The sequence below is a fragment of the Sciurus vulgaris genome (assembly GCF_902686455.1).
Source record: "Sciurus vulgaris genome assembly, chromosome: 9".
NCBI classification, from domain to species: domain Eukaryota; kingdom Metazoa; phylum Chordata; class Mammalia; order Rodentia; family Sciuridae; genus Sciurus; species Sciurus vulgaris.
The window spans coordinates 45,382,018-45,395,949 of NC_136469.1; the positions used below are offsets into that span (position 1 = coordinate 45,382,018).

At 35.2% G+C, this 13,932-nt stretch overlaps 1 protein-coding gene across 2 annotated transcripts in view; it reads right to left on the minus strand.

Moving 5' to 3' along the window:
- The window catches only part of UGT8 (UDP glycosyltransferase 8), a 78,350-nt gene that overhangs the window by 6,835 nt on the left and 57,583 nt on the right, over positions 1-13,932 (minus strand). For both annotated transcript variants that reach the window (XM_079153554.1, XM_079153553.1), the window contains exons 3-5: positions 6,443-6,585; positions 4,688-4,764; positions 1,801-2,020 (exon numbers count right to left, since the gene is read on the minus strand). In XM_079153554.1, the coding sequence (XP_079009680.1) occupies positions 1,801-2,020; positions 4,688-4,764; positions 6,443-6,585 (440 nt within the window). The remainder of the gene's footprint in view (positions 1-1,800; positions 2,021-4,687; positions 4,765-6,442; positions 6,586-13,932) is intronic.

Sequence of the window (13,932 nt, forward strand, 5' to 3'; positions counted from 1 at the left end):
ATTTAAGTATGATATGTAATAATATCATTTAAATCATGGGTAAGAGAAGAAATAGCTCTTCAGCCATATTGGTTACTTGGTTTAAACTAGATTACCTTGGCCATGAAACTGGTGAAGCCTTCTCAATAATTATTGCACATTAAATGTGGTTACATGATCATGTATTTGAAATCAAGAAAGATAAGCAAATTCATTATATAATGACTTTGGCAAAGGACATATTATACAAATTATTATTAATTTTTATATTAATATATCCTTCTGTCCTGAATGTTCAAAAGTCTTCAGTTAAATATTTAAAAATTTTCAAGTTATGTGCAATTAACTCATTGTTTATCAATATGCATACTTTTCTTAGAATGATATCAATTTATTAACCATACAAAATTTAAAATGTATTAACTATACAAAATTTAAAATTCTAAAACTGAGCTTCGATGCATATTGATATTTTGTAACTACCATTTAATTTTAATGTGACCTGAGATTAAAGCCTGCTTTCTCTATTATTCACCCTGGCTAATATCTCACAGAACACAGCAGGATTGGGTTGGGGTTATAACTCAGTGGTGGAGCCACATAAGACTCTAACAAAACAAAACAAAACAACCTAGCTGGACTATTCTAAATTACAGAACTTTTTGCTCTACTCTTTATAATCTAGTGTCAGCAGCAACTGCCCAACCCAAAACACTCTTACTTTAGGACTTTGCTTAAAAATTTATATAGCATATACACACATTTTACCATAAGAACATCATACTTTGAAATGCATTAGACCACAAGAAGAAAACGATAGGTTACAGAGAGGGATATTCTCTGGATCATAGAACATATTGCTCAAGTGCCAGAGCTGTGATTAAGACACTGGGTTTTTAAGGGGTCAGAGCCTAAAGAGCACGTCTGAGACCACATGAAGGTTGCATAATGAACCTCAGTTGAATCCAGAATTTTACATGCAAGCTGCATCATTTTATATGAAGTAATATTTTTTACTGTTGGCATTCCTTAGAATTTGGCAATGTTTCTGATCTCAATGTTAAGCATTGCATATGAACCAAAAAAGTTTCAAGTCTAATGTCATTTGAAATGCATTATATATTCAAAAAAAGGGGGGAAAACTGCTCCTTTGTTTTAAAACTACATAGGCTAGTTCTCCACCCTCTGAGACTCATTTGCTAAGTGGATTAACTCAGGGCAAAAGAATTTAAAAAACAAAATTAAAAAATTTGATTCATCATTCACATAAGGAAATAAATTTCAGCACTTCAACAATACCCAGTACCAAGGAAAACCAGCAACAGCAGGCTTACCATGGAGCTACAAAGAGCTCTGGCCTGGGAATCCAATAGTCCTGGCTTCGAATTTCTACTCTAATAGCTGTGTGACTGTGGGCAAATGAATAACGCTCTCTGAGTTCCAAGTGCCTCATATCTACAATGTGGATAATGAAAACTGATATATTACATTATAAGTTTTACAATGACAAGAAAGACCCAACATTTGACACACTGTAAGGACCCAATGATTGTTCCCATTCTAGTTTCTCTCTCTGTTTGGCAAATCCTGGTAGAATATTATTCAGGGTCATAACATGGCTTGACAAATGATTGCTACTTTTATTTTCCAAATTATAGGAACCATGTACAAGGCATTATCACAGGAATCTAAAGAATATTTCCCTAATGGGCTTATTGATAATTTATTGTCAATAACTGGTTGCAGACAATGTATTGTGATATGTGTGTGCATGTGTGTGTATGTATATAAAATGTACTTTAGTATTAATTGAAACCTTACCTGGGATTATTGATAACTTTCACCAGTGCTTCATAGAGCTCTCCTTCAGTAACTGTCTTCCACTCTAGCAATATCCCCATGCCTTTTGCCTGTACCCGGGTCATAGTATCATAATGATCTCCAAAGAGTGGGATTCCCACTACAGGTACGCCATGATACATAGTTTCAAAAATACTGTTCAAACCACCATGGCTCAGGAAGGCTTTAATATATGAATGCCCTAAAGAAGAATTAAAAAAAAAAAAAAAAAAAAAACCTTACATTATCACTCTAGACGTTTCCAGAAATTTCTTAAACAGCAATACTACAGTAATATACATTTAAGATACGGATTTTAAAGGCATAATTTAACTGATTCCTACTCTTCAGCAATGAAAATTTTTGCTATATACGAAATTACCTGGTTTGTATACATCAATCAAAAGCCATTTTTAGGTAACTGAAATGTATATCTTTAAGCATTAAAACACATTACGACTTTCAAACACTGACAAGATGTGAATAGTAACACATATTCAAATGGCCAATAATGAATAGGAAGCCAATGAAAGCAGAAATGCCAAACAATACCAGAGTACAACCACATTGTACTAAAAATATGGATCTATTTGCTGACTACTCAAGCATTTATCTATATTAATGTCAAACACACTTTGTAAAAAAAAAATGTAACAACGTAAGGCTGGATTCCAGAAGTCAAAGAACAGTTTAGTGCATAGCTAAGAAAGAACACTGTACAACAATCACCATTTACAACACTCAAGTTCTCCAAAAATCCATTTTTATAGTACTTGTTTATATATCTAAAATGTAAAACTGAACGAAGCAGAGGTGGATATTTAGGCAAAATCAGTAGTACTAAGAGATGCAACATCATGTAACATCTAGTTGTCTTGGGAATAAAAGAGATGACTGCTCTAAATTTTAGTGAGGTATTTCAAAACCCAAATTTGTGCTCACATAGGAAATAGCCTATGTGTCATAAAAGTGACCAAAAACTTTCATAAGAAGTTTATAAAAAATAAACTTCCCACTTAGGAAATCTGTTATTGGCAAAAAAAAGAATTACAGCATGCAGAAATGTCTTTTAGATAAACACACAGCAAGCACAAAGTAGACTGTGTGCATGAACCTCAGCCTTAAAGGGTTCCCAGAACATTCCTGCCCAATGTCTAACAGTTTGGTCAAGCAGTGTCTCTATCCCTTACCTGCAAAAATGGCTTCTCACATTGTTAGGCTCAACTAAAGGATAAGCTACAGAAGTGGATTTCAAACTTTCTTTTTAGCAGTTGAACCCTTTCTGTGAACATAACCATACCAACCCCAGCAGTGAAAAATAAAGCAGAGCTGGCGTACAGAAAGGAGGGGGATATTAAGAGGTGACAGGAAGGGAAAGATACTAATTTGGTTCCTACTTCTCATCCTGGAAGAATCTTCTGATCATAGTTAGAAACCATCATAGAACATGCATAGATCATGCCTGGAGTAAAAAAGGGCATTTATCTTGGAGAAGTCAAGGAGTTGACTGGAAGAATTCAGAAAAAGGTAAAGATCTGAGGAGTCCTCCAGGCTTGGACCACTGAATAAGCTACACCTTGCTGTGGGTCACACATGATAGAAGTTCAGATGTTGCTGGATAACAGTGTCACACTTGCTCTGAGACAGCTGAATTGACTTTACTGCTTCTTTCCAGTCTTCCATGTAATTTGAAGTCATAATAGACACACAAGCAGAAAGGAGGAAAAAATGCAAGTATCTATCACAAGAAAAAAATGCCTTGTAGGCTGAAGCTATAGCTCAGTTAGTGGAGAGCTTGCCTCACAAGCACAAGGCCCTGGGTTCAATCCCCAGTATCACCCAAAAAAAAAAAAAAAAAAAAAAAGCCTTGTGTTTGTGTCTCCTCAATTTTATCATTTACAGAATATCTGTAATGAACTAGTTAAAAAGAACCATATGTATAATATAGTGTTATATTTTCCTAGAAACTTAATACCATTTTTACTATTTGTGATTATTGAACATAGAATTAAATTTTTTAGATTCAAATATACTTAAAAGATAGGAATATAATTGTTATATTTTAATTTTGAGTTGAGGATCAGAAGTCCAAGAAATAAATGAAACAAAAAAATAAAGTGTTTCACAATGAATCCCACTTTCATGTATAATTATGCCCATTAAAAAATAAATGGAAAGGAAACTAGTAGAATAGAAGAAGGGGACCTCGGAGCAGGAGGAAAGAAAGGATAGGGTGAATACTGGGGAAAGAAAGAGAGCAAATTGTGTTGTGTGCATGTACAAATATGTCACAATGAATCCCTATTATTATGTACGTTTCTAATGCACCAATAAAAACATTTAAACATTTAAAAAATAAAATAAAGTGCTTCAAAAATGCCTACTGATTTAAGAAGAAATTCAGACTGATGACCTAATATTTACATTAAAATAAATCTATTTCTCTAGCTTTCTGCTTGTCTTTCGTTTGACACAAATGACTTCTCATTTCTCTGAGTTATCAGAGACATCTATAATAAAACTGTAACACCAGTTTGTATTATTTTCATTGTTTTAATTTTACTACTTTTATTTGCTTAGCCTAATTAGGTATACCTTTATTCACTGGTAATTTGTATAGCTTATTAAATATATTTTACAGATAATTAAATTTGATGACTAGTCTAAAATTTTAAATTAAAGGCTATCATGATTACACTTCACAAATTATTTTCTAACAAAGGTTTCAAATGTTGGTCTGAAATTGAAGAATTGAGAGACTAGACAAAAACACAATGACTCTATCAGAAACTACATCCATATTTTAAAAACCACTCAAGTATAAAATTTAAACTCTTAACATCCAAGTAAGTACCCACATGTCACTCACCAAGCAGGTCATTTTGCGGTAACCACTCTATTAGTTTTGTGTTGTTTCCTAGATTCTTTGGCTTGGTTCCAGAAAACCTAAAATGTACACCAGATAATGAATTTTTCAAAAATCAAACCTCACTCATGGTATAGGTTCTCTGGTTAAACTTTTAGACTTAAAGTAAATGTTTCATGATTATTTGTTGGTATTTTTATGAAAGAATCATGCATCAGCATCGACAAAAAATTGCTTTAAGTTTCTTTGTGACCAAAAATCTTTCATTGATTGAGGGACAGGTGAGAAATAATTTGCTTCCATAAAGATCTATTTTCCATTGGCTTTTCTGACTTATGCACAGAGATGGGGGAAACCAACAAAATTGTCCTTCACTAGAAGTCATTCCATCCTAGTAGTCAGAACCTGAAATAGGAAGAGCCACCAGGGGCAGTCATCAGCCCTCATTCTGAATACCTTGAGCCCAAGGGGAGGGGCAAAAACCAGAATAGAGCATAAAAAGCTCCAGGGAAAGGAGGTCTGGCTGTTCCCAACATGACCTTTGAAGATAAATCACAAAGATGCTTAACAACCAGAAGAATGACAAGAGTCTGAAAAGAACAGGCAAAACTATCCTAAATAAAGCAGAAGCAAGTTTTCTGGGTTAAACCTAATAAAAGAAACAATGGGACTAGAATCTGAAAGAAAAAGTTTTGAATAGTTAGAATACAACAAGTATCCATCTCATCGCTCAGCCAGGAGAAGAGGGAAGTCATCCCTACATAATTATTATTAATCAAAGGGAAAAATCTACATGACTCAGAGCACTTAGAATGGCTTGAGACACTTTCTTCTGATTGTAGAAACCGTGGGATTGATTGTGTTCATTACTATATCCCTGTAACTCCATAGCAGTGGCACATCTTAAATAAATATGTGCCAAATAAAGGGTTCAAAGTTCAGGTATGATTTTTAAACATAGGGTAGGAAATTTCAGAGACAGACAACTATTGGCAGGGCCTGCACAAAGCTGGAGCTTCTAGGGGTCATTTTTATTTATTTATTTTAACCCTGATTGAAACCAGGGGCACTTAAACACTGAGCCACATCCCCAGCCCATTTTAAAATTTTATTTAGAGACACAGTCTTACTAAGTTGCTGAGGCTACCTTTGAACTTGTCATCCTCCTACCTCAGCCTCCTGATCAACTAGATTATAGGCATATGCTAGATTACAGGCATGTGGCCACCACTGACGGCTTAGGGGTCTATCTTAACTAGTGTTAACTGGTAAATTCCTGAGTTTTTAGAGGCCTGGTCTCTTGGATTAAGAAATAAAAAGTATCTGTGAAGTGGGAGCCCAAAGGAGTCCAAAAGTCTTTGAAATATTTTGCCTATTTATTCAATCATTCTTTCCTGCCTCATTCCAAAATTGATTTAAAGGATTACATATGGGCATACATGACTAAATTTTAAAATATCATAGAAGAGTAATCCAGGGTACAAATCTAAGGGAGACATACAAATTAATCTGACATAGGATTAATCATTCCAAATCATATAGGGTAGAAACATAGACAAGAGGTCTCTTTGTCTATAGCAATCTTATGAATTAATTCTTAAATTTCAATTACCAAGAAACAAAATGAAAATTCAGGGCTTTCTGCTAATCTTGCCAGTGAATCAAATACGATGTGCTTTATGGGACCTGCAGGCCAAATAAGCTGAATAAGGGGATATTGAAAATCAACAGCAAAGAAAGAATGAATCATTACCTTACCTCCAAATCACTTTTTGAGGCAATCTCCCCAGAGCTCCTGCCAGTTTGTTAGCAATGTCTTCTGACAAATACTTGACACCAGCTCCGAAAGACACCAGGACAAAGCCATGTTCATTAGCACCATTTACCCACCTTTGGAGATCCTGTAAATCAAAATAGGGCAGTTAATTTTATGAAGACCAATATCATTCTCAGTCAGGAGCAATACCCCAGTTTTAAAAAGCTAAAGGTAAATATATCTTGGAGAAAAGACAGGATTTTTAACACATGGTGCTGGGGAAAACTGGACAGCTATATATAGAAAAATGAACTTAAACCCCTCTCTCTCACCCTGCGCAAAACTCAAATTGAAATGGATCAAAGACTTAGAAAGAAATTAGAGAAGAAACTGTACAATGAGAAGAAGAAAACACAGGGTCAACACTCCATCATACAGGTACTGGCACCAACTTCCTTAAGATCCCTAAGGTGCAAGAAATAAAACCAACAACCAATAATGGGATGCCATTAAACTTAAAAGCTTCTCCACAAAAAAGGAAGTGATGAAGAGCGTGAACAGAGAGCCTGCAGAACAGGAGAAAATCTTGACCAGCTACTCCTGCAATAAGGGATTAATATGAAGAAGATACAAAAAACTTAACCCAAACACGCACACACACACACACACACACACACAAATAACACAACGAATAAAGGGGCAAAAGAACTAAACAGAAACTTCTCAAAAAAGCAAACACAAATGGTTAACAAATATATGAAAAAAATGTTCAATCTCTCCAGAAATCAGGGAAATGCAAATCAAAACTACACTAAGATTTCATCTCATTCTGTCAGATGGCAATGATCAAAAAAGGAACAATAAGAAATCCTGGTTAGTTTGTGGGGAAAAAGGAACACTCATACATCGTTGTTGGTACTGCAGACTAGTACAACCACATTGGAAAGCAGTATGGAGATCCCTCAAAAAACAAGGAATGGCACCACCAGCTATCCCACCCCTCAGCATATACCCAAAGGACTCAAAATCAGCAGACTACAATGACATGGCTGAATCAATGTTTATAGCAGCATAATTCACAACACCTAAATTATGGAATCAACCCAGATGCCCATCAATAGATGAAAGGCTTAAGAAATTGTGGTGTGTGAACAATGGAGTTCTACTCAGCCATAAAAAAGAATGAAATTATGGCATTTGCCAGTCAATAGATGGAAATGGAGAATGGATTTTATGCTAAGTGAAGTTAGTCAAACTCAGAAACTCAAATGTCCAAATAATGTTTTCTCTCAGATGCAGAAATCTATAAATCTCTAACAAAAAAAAGGCTGAAGGTAACTTTCGAAAACAAATTAGAAAGTAAAGAAGAGCATATGTTATTTTCCTCCAAGTAACTCTTTTGCTTAAAATATTTCATCTGACTAATTGAAATTGACTAATTAAAATAAGGAGGACATATTTTTAAGTGGAAGAGAATCAGTAAGTAATAACAATTGGAAGTGGTGGTGCATGTGTGTAATTCCAATAACTTAGGAAGCTGAAGAGGGAGGATCACAAGTTCAAAGTGAGTCTCAGCAATTTAGTAAAACCCTGTCTCAAAATAAAAAGGACTGGGGATGTGACTCAGTGGTAAAGCGCCCCTGAGTTCAATCCCTAGTACCAAAAAACAAAACAAACAAATAAAATAACCACCCAAACAAAACAAAATCAGTAGCTAATGACCTAAAATCTCAGAAAACTAAAACTGACATTTGACATATAGTCAGAGATAAATTTTATATGAGGTAATGAACAAAAAGCTTGGATTGAACATGACAAATCAATTGTATTGGCAAAAATGTGTTAATGCATCTTTGACATATGCTGGATTTGTATTGAAAAAGAAAGCATTTCATTTTATTGGATACCACTTGCTTTATTTTATTCCAGAGGCACAAGCTTGTTTTTAACGGCAAGTCATCCTTTTGAATAAATTTTGCTGAAGACATCAAGCTTCAATTCCCCATATGAAAACTAATAGAGTTATAGCACTTTGAGGAACACGAATTCTCTTGTGAAGGCAACACATCTGCTGTCCACGGAAAACACCTAGGCCATAGATAGTCAGGAAAACAGGGTCCTGACCCATCTGTGCTCATGTGTGCAGTGAGCTATCAGTTACCTCTCACACAGCCTGCAGTTGTCCTGCTCTAGATCATGAATCATTTCAATGGCTGCATCACCCAGAGTTTTTTTTATCTCTTATCATTTTCCAGCATAACCTAATGTGTAGCTGAGGAGTACTACTCAATAAGAAGTATTACTGCAAAGTAAAATGGAAGGTTAGGCCTAGGTTTTCTCCCCCCCCCCCCTTTTTCTCTTATCACTTAATGGCATTTGCTTTACCTGGCTCTACTGCACTCATTCTAAGGAGAGGAAGGGAAGAACCACCTTCTAGGCTCCAGGTGAATAAGTGAATACTGTCACTACTGAACTGAAAGTGAAGATGGAAAGGAGGAATAATGTCCTAGCTACTGAGAGAGTAAAATAAACTACACTTATTTGGTAAGGGGGGAAAATAACTAACAAATCACATTCTTTTCCAGGAAACTGAAATAGAGACTCTATCAACTTTAGATTAGAGAGATTAACTTATATTCTGCTGCCTCTACTAAGTATATCACACGTACTGAAAATGTAATGGTGTTATCTGTGGATTCAAAGGAAGAAACAAGAGAAAATTGATTTAAAAATTTAATTTTATGTAAAGTCCTAAGCCAGATGTACTTAAAACACATACAAATGCTGCATGCTAGAATGATTTGAACACAAATGACACTTTATCCCTATGGTTTGTCTTCAAGTAATTTATCACCTATTATCTAGTTCGCTAAAGAAGAAACTTTCAGGGTCAATGTTATTTACAAAAAGTTTACATTCAAATATAGTAAGGCCTTAAGGTAATAATGTTATTTAAATTTTGCTTCACAAAAACTTAAAATGTCTTTGGGTTTCAACAAACTCCACATAAAAACGCTTCTTTGGTTATTTGTTCTTTGTTCTGCAGGATATAAACCAAAATCCAAGTGCTTATTTTTCCTACTTTTTCCTCCCATAATCATTAGCCATAACAAGAATTTATTTAAGTATTTGGCCCTATGTAAGGGAACAGAAAAAATAATGCATCCATCATGGTTATCTTCAGGAAAAGTAATCAGTATTTTTAGAAGATACTCATCCATTTAGCTTAGAAGAAAGAACGAGGCCCCAAGGTGATATCCAAACTGCTATTTCCTGGGCTGGAGGTAGAAGAGATGAAGGGAAAGGGCAGAATCGAGACTGGGAACCAGGGGACACTCAGTTACCCTGGACATACACCTCTTTCCCTCCATAATCTCTAGCTTCCAACCTAAATGCACAGAATTTTGATATGACAAATGTTTCATGGGAACATTGCAGGACTGGGTTCTGGATATGGCTGACAAGGGTGACATACAGGAGGCAACAAACAAATGTAAGAGCCAAGGCTGAAGGGGTCTTAAATTTGCAGAACTCATGGCAAAGACTTTAAAATTGGAATTTCATGAAAAGAATGTCTGTATTTCAGATGGGCTGGGAGGCCCTATGTATACATATACAGTATTTTCTGAACTTTAAAATCCCATCGATTATAAAGTGCCAAAATGCATTCAATATAAACAAAAGAATTTCAGAAATTTAAGTTAATTTTTTTAGCATATATAGTTCAACAAATATTTATTGAGTGCCCACCATATTCCAACACCATTTGAGGTGCTGGGGGTGTCACAGGAAATAAAACAGATAAAAATCTCTTGATTCAAGGACCCAGTTGAAGTGAAGAAGTACCGATAGTGAACAAATAACATATTCAGCATGCTTGAAGGTAGATGTAATTTGTGAAGGAATGAATATGCTTTATTTTAAATAAGATGACACTGTTAATTTCTAAAGAATTTTAGAATTGCCCTGTCCCTACTCCTCAGAAAAAGGATCAAATTAAAAAATTGGATTAAATCTTCATCCATTTACAATATCAACAAAATCTGTACATAATCAAGAAGAATCTGAAATATCCAAAACATACATGAAAAAATGAATGCTTTATTAAAAAAGGAAACCCGAATAAACAGAGAGATGTAATACATTTCTAAACAGGAAGTATTAATGTCATGAAGATGCTAATATTTTATATAATTTTTATAAAATTAAATTTAACACAGTCTCAGTATACACTCCACGATGATGAGTAAAAAATTCATTTAGAAAAGAGAATGTACAAGAAACTCTAAGGAAGTTTTTGAATCACCACTGGGTTTACTGTCTAATTTATCATGTCCCATTATTACCTTTTAAATAATCAACATTTTCTTTAATGATTTTTTTTTTAAATACTTGGGATTGAACCCAGGGGCACTCTACCACTAAGCTACACCTGCAGTCAGCCCTTTTTATTTTTTATTTTCAGACAGGGCCTCACTAAAGTGCTGAGGTTGAATTTGAGATCTTCCTGTCTCCATCTTCAGAGTCCCTGGGTTATAGGTGTGTACCTCCATGCCTGGATCTTTCAGTAATTTAGTTAAATTAAATGCATTTCTTTAGTGTTTTAACCTTTCATGCATCTAGAATTTATTCTGAAGAAAACAAATGAGGCTGGGATCCATCTATTTTTAGCTACTCTTAGACAGTCAGCACTATTTTTTTTAATATCTCATCCTGTTCTGAGCCATAGGAAATACCACCCTCTCCCTGATTTCTGAGTTCTCTTCTGTTCCACTGATTTATGCATCCATTCCTCTATTAATGCCCAAATTTTACTTGCTGTTATATTATATACTTCAATATTTGCAGTGTTAGATTTCTCTTGCAGGAATTTATTCTTATATTTAATGCATCTTTTTAAGGACTCTAACTGATCAACTGCCACTTATTAGCAGTATTAATTCCTATGAATATTATGGACATTTTGTATATATGTACACAGCAAACATTTCACTCAAGAGATGAACTGAGAAATTGCATCCAGTTCTTAAATTTAGCTGTCAGCACTGCAGGCACTTTGCTCCACTAGATGGCATGGCAGGCACAGAGCAGGCAGGCCTGGGCTTCAATCATCACCAGCCCAAACCCAGAGCCCATCTCTATGGGTTCAAGGAAAGGACTCTTTCAAAATGTAAGTGAAAGCCAAATGATCAAAATAGCAGATCAAACACTGAGCAAGAAATCAGCAACATTCATAAGTACTCCTCTCACTGCAGCAGTATTGGATAATCCCATTCCTATGCAATTATCACTTTAGATGGCCACCTATACTTTCCTATAGAGTCGTCATATATACATATATATATATACACACACACATACATACATATATGTATATATTTATGAATGATAACTTCACAATAAAAATAATCATTTTATCTCTTGTATGGTTAAATGTCTTAAGTTCCTTGAAGGAAAATGTAGCACAGTAAGGAAACACAGATAATATATATGATATGTATCATAATCAGATGCATGTTAAAGCATTTGCCTTTTCTTTAATGATCATGACCTATATAAAAAATTATTTGTTCTCTAGTGATACCAGATTTCTTTTCCTAAAATAATTATATGCCCAATATTTTGACTTAGTCACAGGATGAATAAAAGCAATGAGAGGCATGCTGTGCTCCCATTGCCGACTGCCCTCCACACAGCACCGTGCAGCCTGACAAGGTGCAGAAGCCTGGCTCTGTGAAACAGCAGACAGGATGAAACAGGAACGAAGGAACGTACCCAAGTTACATGCAGAAAGCAAATACTCCAAAAGTGTAAAACTTGACACGACAGATGTCAAGAAAGGGAAGATGGTAAAACACAATAAAAGAAGGAGTATAATGTTAGTTCTTGAAACCTTTACAGAAGACTATCATTGGGTGATTCTGTTTTTATATACTCAGCCTCTATCCAAAAACAGTGACCTCCTATTATGGCTCACGTAAACACACCCCAACTCCATCCCAAATCCAGAAATGTAAAAACAGCATTAAAAAAAAAAAAATACATGCTACAGAACCAATAAAAGAATAACTAAAAGTTGGATAGTGTAGGCCCGCACCTCTATCCTCACTAGGCTTGATTATGAGGACACGAGAATCTTCTAGACCTCTACGTCTTCAACAGGTCTGAGTCCTGTAGCCAGATGGGGCATCAGTAGTTAGCCTCAGATATGTCCTAAGGGTACTCTGTGACCCAAGCCTACTCCTTTCTCTCCCCCTAGAATGGGAACATTGAGAGGGGGCCAGCCAGACAAGAAATCAAGAACACTGCATCCTTTGTCAGCCCCACGATTCTGAGAGAAAGAATGCCTGGACTGTGAGAGAATCCTACACAGGGACAGTGAGGCAGAAGAGTAGGCAGAGTGCTGGGGCTGCTTTCCTTGTTCTTAACACCAAAATCCATAGGCCTCTCTTCCCATTTTAAGGTGTCTGATAAAAAATGTTCTGCTTAGGTTAGGTGGGCCGAAAAGAACAGAAAAATTCATTCTGCAAAATCCAGTAGGTAAAATAACAATAAACGTTTTGACACAAAATATTTTAAAACATCTTGATTTTTGACTACCGTAAGGGTAGTTAAGATTTGTTAAACAAACAACAAAAAAACCACAGAGAATGTAAAAGTTCCCATTCAAAATGATCCTTATTTTCAGCAAAATTTGTTTGGCAAGAGATTTTCCTCAAACCCCTAGTTTACAACTTGTTGTGATCACAATGAAAATGGCCTAATCTTTAAGGCCCAGCTTCCTCATCTCTACAAATGCTGATAATACATCACAGGACACTGTGAAGATCAAATAAGACTAAACACATAAAAGTTCTTTTTTCAACTAAAAATTAGCCTATTCTTTTCCCTAGCTAGGATGTCTGATAAATAAGAGTATGGGGATAAAATGATATACACACTGAGAAAAGGGGGTAAAAGTCATATTACATCAAGATGTTTTCTCTGTTCTTTGTTTGCCATATTTTAAATTCTTCAGAATAAAGCTGCTTGCACTACAGAAACAAAAAGCAGTAAACAAAGAGTAGTTTTTAATATGTAATATCAAGTCTAGTTGTTAGTTTTCCAGAAAATTCAAATTATTTCTAAGATTATCCAAAGGGTTAAGCTTCAACTAACCCAAGAAAGCAATAGAGAGATCAATGTCAAGGTGATTTCTATTGAGATTCTGCATTATCTTTTTTTCTTTCACATAGGCTTTTACTTTTTGCCAGTACAGTTACAATTAGAAGAAGTAAGCAAAATTTGAAACCTGGACTTGACATTGAAGAGAGTAAAATTTTCAAGGTGCTTGAGACCTTCAAGAGACTGCACACAAGCAGTCAGGATGTCCCAAAGACATGAATATGACAAGGTATTGAAGTACTGGGGAAAGTACCCCGCCATGGTATGTTAAAAAAAAAAAAAAAAAAAAAAGGAAAGAAACATAAAATTGAGAAACTTTGGAAAAGAA